At 41.0% G+C, this 12,129-nt stretch overlaps 1 protein-coding gene across 2 annotated transcripts in view; it reads right to left on the bottom strand.

The window, feature by feature from the left end:
- ugp2b (UDP-glucose pyrophosphorylase 2b) overlaps positions 1–5,402 on the bottom strand; it is an 87,284-nt gene extending 81,882 nt beyond the window's left edge. Inside the window, exon 1 of one of the 2 annotated variants that reach the window (XM_059986137.1) lies at positions 5,343–5,402. Coding sequence is in view for 1 of the 2 variants with exons in the window: in XM_059986136.1 (XP_059842119.1) it covers positions 4,594–4,603 (10 nt within the window). In the remaining variant the exon portion in view is untranslated. Of the gene's footprint in view, positions 1–4,593; positions 4,754–5,342 lie in introns of those variants that run through there. The other variant, XM_059986136.1, reaches the window with a different exon arrangement.
- Between the last annotated feature and the right edge of the window lie 6,727 nt (positions 5,403–12,129).

The raw sequence follows: 12,129 nt of genomic DNA, 5'->3' as shown, positions 1-12,129 counted from the left end.
CAAACCCCCAAACTGTGAATACACTTAGCAACAGAAGATAATAATGCCTACTACCAAAAGAAAAAGGAGCTGAAAGCAAGGGACCGAAACAAAGACCTTAGTTAAGAGGAAGGTTATGAAAGTACTCAATAAAAGGTCCCCCAGACCTTATGGAACTTTAAATCCGAATTAAGAACTGAATAATGATTTTTTTTCAAGGTCCAAGCAGGCCATAATATCGTTAAGCCATTGAGCATACGTGGGTGGGGCAACATCTCTCCATCTAAGGAGGATTAAACGTCTAGCCAAGGGGAGAGGCAAAAGATAAAATTTGACACTTAGTCGAACTCAGACGTAAATCTGTCTCACCCCAGAAACCGAACAAAGCAATTAAAGGGTTTGGTTCTAGGTGGTGATTCAGAATATGCGATAACGTTATGAAAACATCTTTCCAAAATTTCTCCAAGCTAGGACAAAACCAGTACATATGAATGAGAGAGGCCTCGCCCCTTTTGCATTTATCACAAAGCGAACTAATGCTAGGGTAGAATCGAGATAATTTAGATTTAGACATATGGGCTCTATGAACAATCTTAAACTGTAAAAGGCAGTGGCGAGCACACAGAGAGGATGAATTAACCGATTTGAGAATCCCTGCTTTTTCAATTATCTTTCTTTGTGCCATATTGTTATTGTATGCTTATTTTTGCACTGTATCAGCGATCTTCATTTTGATCTGGGTTTTTTTATCTGCAGTTATGTAGAAAATGTATAAAAAAACTAATAAAAAAGAATTAACTAATTTACTCATGCTACACTTATTACCACGTAAGAGAATTTGACAAGTCTCAGAAGATAAGGAGGTATTTAAATCCTGCTCCCATGCCAATTTAATTTTCTCCACAGGGGCACGTCGTAAGGCTGCTAGTTTATCTCGAATAATTGATATTAAACCTTTACCTAGTGGGTTAATGGAAAGAAATAAGTCCATAACATTTTTCTCAGGCATTTCAGGGAAGTTAGGAATTAAAGGAACAATAAAGTGTCTAATTTGGAGATATCTAAAAAAATAAGTATTGGGCAGATTGAACTTAGCAGAGAACTGTTGAAAAGAAGCGAAGCGAAGGTGATTATGTACGACAGGGCTGGAAATGGAAAAACCACGGAAACCATAAAATTTCCTAAACTGAGCCCATATACGCAAAGTGTGTCTAACAAGAGGATTAGCTATTAATCTGGACACACTACTAGGGAGTACAGAGCCAAGAAGTGCAGAGATAGATAATTTTTTAGTGGAGCTCAACTCCATTGCCACCCAATTAGGGCACTCGGGTTGGCCATGGAAAAAAAGACCAAAAGGTAGCACAACGTATATTGGCTGCCCAATAATATAAATGAAAGTTAGGTAAAGCCATGCCACCCTCCTTTTTTAGGTTTTTGGAGATAGGCTTTATTAATTCGAGAGCGCTTATTCTTCCACAGATATGACAAAATTATTGAGTCTAAGGAATCAAGGAAAGATTTAGGAATAAAAATTGGGATTGATTGAAATAAATATAAAAGTTTAGGGAGAACATACATTTTAACAACGTTAATATGACCTACCAAAGACATAGATAGAGGTGACCATTGTACCAGACTCTGTTTTATAGTGTATGAAAGATTGGCAAAATTTTCACAAAAGAGATCTTTAAACTTCCTTGTGACTGTAATCCCAAGATAGGTAAATTGATTATGGACTACTTTAAAAGGGAGATCACGAAATGTTAATTCTTGTGCTTCCTTATTAATTGGGAAAAGTTCGCTCTTATGTAAATTAAGTTTATAGCCAGAGAACTGGCTAAACTGGTCAAGAAGTGAAAACATTGGAGGTAAGGATGTAGACGGATTTGAGAGAAAGAGTAATAAGTCATCAGCATAAAGAGAAACTTTATGCTCAACACCCCCTCTCCAAATCCCGGTCAATTCAGGACAATTTCGAAATGCTATCGCCAAAGGTTCTAAAGCCAGATCGAAGAGAAAGGGACTTGAAGGGCATCCCTGACGGGTGCCACATTTGAGGTTAAATAACTGGGATTTCTGAAAATTAGTTAAAACAAGGGCAGTAGGACACAAATACAGCAATTTGATCCAAGAGATAAAACTTTGACCGAAGTCAAATTTTTCTAAGACTGCAAAAAGTTAGTTCCACTCTATACGATCAAATGCTTTCTCCGCATCGAGGGAAATAACACATTCAGGAATCCCAGTTAGAGGCGAATATAAAATATTAAATAAACGCCGAATGTTAAAAAAAGGAAGACGGTTTTTAATAAAACCATTGGTCATCAGAAATAATAGAGGGAATAACAGTTTCTAATCTATAAGCCAAAACTTTAGCCAAAATTTAGCTAAGATCTTTACATCAACATTAAGCAAAGAAATCGGCCTATATGAGGAACACTCTGTTGGGTCTTTACCCTTTTTTAATAAAAGAATAATAGATGCCTCTTTAAAAGAGGGTGGCAATTTGCCATAATTAAACAAGTCAGATAATACTGAGAGTAACTGAGCAAAAAGAAGTGAAGAGAATGATTTATAAAATTCTACGAGGAACCCATCAAGTCCAGGAGATTTCCCAGAGGACAATGCAGAAATTGCAAAAGATATTTCTTCTGATGATATAGGCGCATTAAGTTTGGCTTTAAAATCAGATGAAAGCGAAGGAATATTCAGATTATTTAAAAAATGATCAACAGAGATGTTATCATTCAAAGATTCAGAGGAATAAGGATGAGAATAGAAATTTTTAACTGCGTCATTAATTTCTAAGTGATCCGATGCAGTTAGTTAATTCTTCTAAACTTCTGGGAGTGATAGAATAACAAATGAGGCAAGAATGTATAGAGTCATACATCAGGAAACCCTTCCCTCTGCTTTCAACTGGGGGGGGGGGGGAGCTGAGTCCACAAGGATCAACATTGAAATGACTTGTCCAATTCATATTTAAGATTTGTAAATAAAAATTTCTAAATTAGTAAACACCTAATTGGCTGTGGGAGTTGGTAATAAAGATACTGATGCAAGTTCAAAACTATTAATAAACTTAATACTGTAATATTATTCAAACTCAAAGACTATGTAAGGCATTAAATTTTGGTTAGGAAAATGAGGGAACATATATATTAGAAACTAATCACTTAAATATAGCACCACAGAGTAATAAGGCCAAGCCCAGAAATTTATTTATAAAGGATATAAGTGAATACAAAAAAACAGTAAAACAGAATATAATAATAGTGCTCATCCTCACCAGATCTCATTTACATCGTAACAGAAAAGGTAGTTAATTTTTATCTCAACCATCATTTCTACACATGACACACCTCAAAGTCAAAGAACAGTTTATTGTCATAAGCACAAGTACACATACAAAAATTACTTTCAGAGCACAGGCAACCAGCATTATACAAGCAGCATTTAAACAAAAATACAAAATTTTAGATAAAATACACTTAGAACAAACAAAGTCCATTTTAGTGTAAAGTGTTGGAAACTCTAGTGATTAGAGTTGTGCCAGTTGGTTCAAGAACCATTGGCTGAAGGGAACACTTCAGCCAGGGTAGCGTGAGACTTCAGGCTTCAGTAAAGTAAGTCCTGTCCTATGGTAAGCGATGTCATGGCCTGGATGATGAGGATCTAAAACACCCAAGTTGGCATAAGACATCTATTACAATTAAGCGTTTAGGCAGAAACAGTTTAAGCGTAAACATCAAATTGTTTCTATTTGTGAGAAAGAACAAAACAGAAGGTCATTGATTTAAAAATGGTTGGTAAAATAAATCATAGAATGCAAAAGAAAATTCTCAGGTAATGATGTCAGCAATGCAAGTAGGAGACTGAGGATTAAAATTGCACAAAAGGGATTTGTTCTGATAAAAAGTTAGAAAAGTAATAAGTGAAGAAATAGTCTGAGTTATGTCTACATCCGGCAGTTTTTTGTATTAACATTTTAAGTAAGAATCTGAGATTCTTTAAATATAGTGAATATACCGAGATTCTATAAATATATCCAAGCTGGCAACCCTATAAAATAGTTTCGATATTCTCAGTTTCTTACTCAGGTGATCGTGCTCTTGCATGCAAGAAGAAACGTCTGGTCATTGATCGCCGATATTTTATGATGGGCTGTTTCTCAAGCACAAACATTCAGCAAAACAAGTATGCGTTCTTTCGCCAATATGAACGCCCCTCGTCCATCATTTGCCAAACATTTAGCAATAGACTGACGCGCCAACCACCCCACAAAACAACGCAAACAATTCGCCGCATATCTAACAACGTAAAAGACAAATTGCAAGCAGCGGGTCTTCTCAAGAAAGTTAACAGAAGACGTTATAGAAAACTTTAGTGAAAATATTTTAAACAGTACACATTTCAGGAAGTCAATAATCAACTAATTTTGGGAAATAAATAATGGGTCCTGATAAAAGTCCCAAGGGATAAAGGTTACATCACTAAAAAGGAAGAGACAATTTACCCCATCGGGACTAGCAATCCAATTAGTCGCATTCCCAGATCTTATCCCCTAAAAACTGCTCTAAAAATGTTTCTTTTTCAAGCTTCTCCACTTACCTCGCGACATTCTGCCAAAGTAAATCTGAAATACTTTACAGTCAATCGCTTGCGGATGCCGATTAAAACTCTTTGGGCGCTCATCCGACTTTTAAGGACTGGAAAAGAGGCGGGCCCGCGACCGAACCCTAAACACAAACTTTCCGCTCCCCGAAGTCACGCCTTCACCGGACCAGTGAACCGGCGCGCCCCCGCCAGGCGCGCTCCATCACGCCACTGGCCCTCCGCCTCGCACGCCCCCGCCAGGCGCGCTCCATCACGCCACTGGCCCTCCGCCTTGCGCGCCCCCGCCAGGCGCGCTCCATCACGCCACTGGCCCTCCGCCTTGCGCGCCCCCGCCAGGCGCGCTCCATCACGCCACTGGCCCTCTGCCTCGCGCGCCCCCGCCAGGCGCGGGTCACCCGTCCTCGCCGCTGTTACCCAGCATTCTGTGAACCGATCGCTCCACCGACTCGCGCTTCCCCGTGTTGACGTCACGCGTGCGCCCCACCACGAGCACCAATTCCCGCTGGTTATTTTAAAAAACTGTCGGTGTCCACTGACTAATCGCCGAGTTACGAGATAAACACTTCAATGTCGCTAATGAAGCACAGGGCCCCAATTTCTAGAGTACCGGGCTTAAATCCCACACCAGAGCACCAGCCCTCCCTTCTCCTTTGCGCCCCTTATTTTCCTCCACGCTCTCTCTTCCAATGGCCCGAGAACCGGCGATAAAACTGCACCACAGTGGCCCAAACAAACAAACCCACCTTCAGGAGCAAGCGAGCTGCAGGCACTGAAGGCGGTGGTCAAGCGAAAGACGCCTATTGGCTTTCTGGCTATGATTGGCAGGGAAAGTAGCCTATCAGCGGGTGGTGGCTGTAGTGTGACGTTGCATGTCCGACCTGAAGGTCGAGGACAGAGGAACAGGCAGGACAGAAACCAGCCTTCAGGCCAGTGGAGCCTATCCATCTATATATAAACACACACACATATATATAATATAAACTCGACTGTTTATTCGTCTCCTTTGATGCTGCCTGACCTGCTAACTTTCTATAACATTTTGTGTGCATTACAATTCATACTATGATATCTGATTCTAATGTATACTCCAATAGGAACCATTAGTCTGGATCTTTTCAATGATGTCAAGTTCCCTGGCCCCCATCAGCTTATTCTCACTTTGAATATCCAGTCCCTGAACACACCCCCATCCCCCACCAGAAAGGCCTCAAAGCTCTCCATTTTTTTTCTGGACACCAGACCCGACCAGTTCCCCTCCACCATCACTCTCCTCTGTCTAGTGCAGGGGTCGGCAACCGGCGGCACCTGAGCCGCACGCAGCTCTTTCATCTCTGTGCTGCGGCTCCGCGTGGTTTGTTAGTTTTTGAAATGTAATTCGAAATTTGAAGATTATGGTGATCTTGTACAATCTAAGTAAAAAGTTGTGGCGACCCCATTTCCTGGCACATCCGAACCGGCTCATAATTAGCCACCGTTCCGGCTAAGGGAGATAACCTACGGGGGTTTGTGAGTACGTGTCTTTTGGAGTATCCGCGCCCACGGGGGGCGGGTTGAGGGAGGCTTTAAAGCAAGGCTGTTTAGTTCGAATAAAGTTATCTTTGACTGCAGTGTTGCTATTTTAGCGCTGCGTGTAGCACACCGCCTCAACGTGTTTTTTATCGCTATTAATATACATCACCACTGCCAATCCCTGACACCCGCCAGTGTGCGATTTCTTTTAATTTTTCGATCGAAAGTAGGCTAACTATGGAGTAACCTTCAACCCAACGTCTTTTTTTCGGAGTTCAAAATGTTTTTGTTGCATGCAGAAATGTAATTTCGTTTTCTCTGCAGGAGTTCATCAATTTCATAAATGCAACACATTATAGTTTGTTTATACATAGCATAAAGGCAAAAAAAAAAACCGTTGTATGCAGTGTTATTTCATTTTAAATGTCAAACGGGTTTTGTTGGCTCCCAGTGTTTTCTTTTCTGTGGGAAATGGGTCCATATGGCTCTTTCAGTGGTAATGGTTGCCGACCCCTGGAACTTCTCCTCACTCTAAATGATTTCTCCTTCAGCTCCTCCCATTTCCTTCAAACAAAAGGTGTAGTCAAAGGCATTCACATGGGTCCCAGCTAGGCCTGCCTTTTTGTCGGCTACATGGAACAGTCTATGTTCCGAGCCTACACTGGTGTCCGCCCCCACTTTTCCTGTGCCTCATCAACCACTGCACTGGTGCTGCTTTCTGCACCCGTGCTGAACTCATCCAATTTGCCTCCACCTTCCAACCTTCCCTCAAGTTTACCTGGTCCATTTCTGACATCTCCCTCCCATTTCTCAATCTCATTGTCTCTATCTCTGGAGACAGCTTATCCACCGATGTCTATTATAAACCAACGGACTCTCACAGTTACCTGGACTATACCTCATCCCACCCTGTTACTTGTAAAAACGCCACCCTCTCCTATCAATTCCTCTGTCTCCACCACATCTGCTCTCAAGATGAAGCTTTTCATTCCATAATAGAGATGTCCTTCTTTTTCACAGGAAAGGACTTCCCTCCTTCCACCATCAATGCTGCCCTCAGCTGCATCTCTTCCATTTCACGCATGTCTTCTCTCACCCCATCCTCCCACTACCCCACCAGCCTCCACGTCCATCACAGAATTCTCTGCAATTTCCATTATCTCCATAGCTGCTACTCCACCATTTTGTGTGTGTTGGCAAAAGGTCTGTTTTGTTACCATAAGAGCAGAGGAGCAGAATTTGGACATTCAGCCCATCAAGCCTGCTCTGCTAATCCATCATGGTGCTTTATCATTGTCAACCCCTTCCTGCTGCCTTCTCCCCATGACCTTTGACACACTTAATAATTAAGAACCTATAAATCTGTTTTAAATCGACCCAATGACTTGGCCTCCACAACTGTGGCAACAGTTACCGTGTAATTCTATAACTCAGTGACATTCTAACTGCAATAGATGGTCAAGCAGCTATTGTGCTGGATATGTAGGTCATATCAAATGAAGCTATAGTACTGAAATAATTAAGAGAATAAATGTTTAACGTTGTATACTTAGCTTCCAATCAAGTGAACAGCTTTTCAAGTGCAGAAATAAAAATAAAGAAAGACATGAGATAGTGTTCATGACCAATGACCATTCAGAAATTGGATGGCAGAGGGGAAGAAGCTGTTCCTGAGTCATTGAGTGTGTGTCTTCAGGCTCCCATACCTCCTTCCTGGTAGCAATCAGTCGGACATTCCTTGGGTGATGGAGGTCCTTAATGATGGATGCCACCATCGCTCCTTGAAGATGTCCTGGATACTATCTAGGCTAGTGCCCATGATGGAGCTGACTAAGTTTACAACTCTGTGCAGCTTATTTTGATCCTGTACAGTAGCCCACCCCCCACCCATACCAGATGGTAATTCAGCCAGTTAGAATGTTCTCCACACTATTATCTGTAGAAAATTACAGATATAGTAATTTTCTGGAATACTGAATCTCCTCAAACTCTAAATGAAATACAGTTGCTATTGTGCCTTATTTGAGCTTTTTGAGTGCTGTTGGTGCTGTACTCTTGCAGGCAAAAAGTTTGTGTTCCACCTAAGATCCTTGTTATGTTTTGTAACTTCAACATATTAAATTAATTCAAAGGAAGTCAAGAGAGTCCAAAAAGTGAGTGTAACTTTGTCTTTTCTTTAAGCAGGGCAAACACATACCACGTTATAGTGTGATGACGTATGCAATTACATATTTATAGACATAAACAGTAATTAATTATTTAAACCAACAGGAATTCTTAATCAAACCATATATATAAGATTTTGTGTGAGTGTGTGTGGCAAAGGTAATGTCGCAGTAGTTATGGGGAATTTCAACATGCAGGTGAACTGGGAGAATCAAGTTGGTGCTGTTCCACAGGATAGGGAGTTTGTAGAGTGCCTACAGGATGCGATCTTGGAACAGCTCTTACAAGAGCCAACCAGGAACAAGACTATTCTGGATTTAGTGTTATGTAATGAACAGGATTTGATATGCGATCTTGCAATAAAGGAGCCATTAGGAGGTAATGATCATAATATGATAAGTTTTTATCTGCAATTTGAGAAGGATAAGGGCAGCTCGGAGGTGTCAGTGTTGCAGTTGAACAGGGGAAACTATGGAGCCATGAGGGAGGAGCTGGCCAAAGTTGGCTGGACAGATAGCCTAGCAGAAAAGACAGTGGAACAGCAATGGCAGGTATTCTTGGGAATAATGCACAAGGTGCAAAATCAGTTTATCCCCCAGAGAAGGAAGGATTCAAAGGGGAGAAAGGGGCCACAGTGGTTGACAAAGGAAGTCAGAGATTGCATAGCATTAAAAAAAAGGAAGTATGACAGAGCTAAGGTGAGTGGGAGGACAGATGATTGGGAAGTTTTTAAGGAACAACAGAACTTAACTAAAAAGGCAATACGGGGAGAAAAAATGAGGTACGAACGCAAGCTAGCCAGGAATATAAAGGAAAATGGCAAAAGCTTTTTTAGGTATGTGAAGAGAAAGAAGATAGTTAAGAACAATGGTGGGTCCTTGAAGAAATAATTGGGTGAAATTGTTATGGGAAACAGAGAAATGGCAGAAGAATTTAATGAGTACTTTAGATCTGTTTTCACTAAGGAAGACACAAGCAATCTCCCAGATGTATGGATGGGCCAAGGACATAGGGTAACAGAGGAAATGAAACAGATTGACATTAGGAAGGAAACGATGATGAGAAGACTGATGGGACTGAAGGCTGACAAATCTCCAGGTCCAGATGGTCTGCATCCAATGGTACTAAAAGAGGTGGCCCTGGAAATTGTGGATGCATTGGTAATCATTTTCCAATGTTCCTTAGATTCAGGATCAGTTCCAGAGGATTGGAGAATGGCTAATGTTATCCCACTTTTTAAGAAAGGAGGGAGGGAGAAAACAGAGAACTATCGACCTGTCAGCCTGACATCGGTGGTGGGGAAGATGCTAGAGTCCATTATTAAGGATGAAATAGTGGCATATCTAGAGAGCAGTGATAGGATTGGGCCAAGCCAGCATGGATTTACCAAGGGTAAATCATGCTTGACTAATCTGTTGGAGTTTTTCGAGGATGTAACCAGGAAGTTAGACAGGGGAGATCCAGTGGATGTAGTGTACCTCGATTTTCAGAAGGCATTTGATAAGGTCCCACATAGGAGATTGGTGGGTAAAATCAAAGCTCAGGGCATCAGGGGGAAGACATTGACATGGATGGAAAACTGGTTGGCAGATAGAAAGCAAAGGGTAGCAGTGAATGGGTGTTTCTCGGAATGGCAGGTGGTGACTAGTGGGGTGCCACAGGGCTTGGTATTGGGACCACAGCTGTTTACAATTTACATCAATGATTTAGAAGAAGGCATTGAGAATAACATCAGCAAATTTGCTGATGATACTAAGCTGGGTGGCAGTGTAATGTGATGAGGATGTTAGGAGAATTCAGGGTGACTTGGATAGGCTGGGTGAGTGGGCAGATACTTGGCAGATGACGTTTAATGTGAATAAGTGTGAGGTTATCCACTTTGGGAGTAAGAACAGGAAGGCAGATTATTATCTGAACAGTGTAGAGTTAGGTAAGGGAGAAATACAAAGAGATCTAGGAGTCCTTGTTCATCAGTCACTGAAGGTGAATGAGCAAGTGCAGCAGGCAGTGAAGAAGGCTAATGGAATGTTGGCCTTTATTACAAAGGGAATTGAGTACAAGAGCAAGGAAATCCTCTTGCATTTGTACAGAGCCCTGGTGAGACCACACCTGGAGTATTGTGTACAGTTTTGGTCTCCAGGGTTAAGGAAGGACATCCTGGCTGTAGAGGAAGTGCAGCGTAGATTCACGAGGTTAATTCTTGGGATGCCTGGACTGTCTTACGCAGAGAGGTTAGAGAGACTGGGCTTGAACACATTGGAATTAAGGAGATTGAGAGGGGATCTGATTGAAACATGTAAGATTATTAAGGGATTGGACACGATAGAGGCAGGAAATATGTTCCAGATGCTGGGAGAGGCCAGTACCAGAGGGCATGGTTTGAGAATAAGGGATAGGTAATTTAGGACAGAGTTAAGGAAAAACTTCTTCTCCCAGAGAGTTGTGGGGGTCTGGAATGCACTGCCTCGGAAGGTAGTGGAGGCCAATTCTCTGGATGCTTTCAAGAAGGAGCTAGAGGGGGACGTCACGTGATGACATCGGATCGAGATGCTGGAACCCAGCTCTCCCGTAAAAAATCAATAAATTAATGTTTAAGTGAAGAAAAGTTAGTCAATACTTTCTAAAAGTTACTTATAAACTACTCCGGATTGTTTCAAGTTATGCCTCACAAACAGAAGATGAAGAAAACTACTACCATGAAGACAACGCAAGTTGGAACAGAATCAAGGCCCACTTCTGCCAATGAACCACGGGCTCAGGTACATTTCACCTCCGGCGATACAGAACAGGAAACTGCGGCAAAGTCGATCAATCCTAAAGAAAAAGACCAATGAGAACTGCGCAAACATGAAGGAAGGAGCATGCGCAAACGAGAACAACCAGAACCACAAATCCCAGTTACGACTGAAATGGAAAGTGAAAGTGAATCTGAGGGAGAGTCAGATTCTCTGGAGAAATCAGAAGAAGATGGAGGTAAAAGTTTTTCTGGAAATATAGAAAAGACTTTGATGCAAATAATGCGCAAATTAGGCGCATTAAAAGTAATCAAAAGAAAAATGACAAATATGGAGATTATGTTTGATAAAATGAAAAAAGACAGGAAAAAATGGAAAACAGAATTATAGATTTGGAAACTACAACGGAAGACATGGTTGAAAGAATGAATAAAATGGAAGATGATACGACTGCCTGGACATCAGAAAGAAAACAATTTATGGAAAAAATTGATAAACTTGAAAATTTTAGTAGACGAAACAATATTAAAATTGTTGGATTTAAAGAAGATATAGAAGGAGAAGATCCAATAAATTTTTTTCAAAAATTGATCCCTGAAAAATTGGAAATGGAAGGAGAAATGCTAATTGAGATTGAACGGGCTCATAGAGTCTTAAGGTCAAGACCTCAAGCTGATCAAAATCCACGATCAATTTTGATAAAATGCTTAAGATACCAAGATAAAGAAAAGATCCTGCAGGCAGCTGCCGAATGTGCCAAAAAGAGAAACGGGCCATTGATGATAGCAGGGAAGGCAGTTCTTTTTTATCCTGATACAAGTTATAACCTTTTGAAGAGAAAGAAGGAATTTAACCCAGCGAAAAAAGTTTTATGGGAAAAGGGTTATAAATTTAGAATGCGTCACCCAGCAACACTAATAATTTTTTTGGAGGAGGGAAAAAGAAGATTTTTTACTGATTATCGAGAAGCGGAGGAGTTCGCACAAAAACTTCCATTTATTCACTAATTACACTTAGAGACTTCCAAGCGTAATGGATTAAAGATGAAGATAGAGACAGTGAATGGAAGTGATGGACATTTAAGGATGATACAGGGGAGAAAAGCAAAATTTCAGAAATA

Source organism: Hypanus sabinus, chromosome 12 (genome assembly GCF_030144855.1).
Source record: "Hypanus sabinus isolate sHypSab1 chromosome 12, sHypSab1.hap1, whole genome shotgun sequence".
NCBI lineage: Eukaryota > Metazoa > Chordata > Chondrichthyes > Myliobatiformes > Dasyatidae > Hypanus > Hypanus sabinus.
This window is presented reverse-complemented; position numbering and strand designations above follow the sequence as displayed.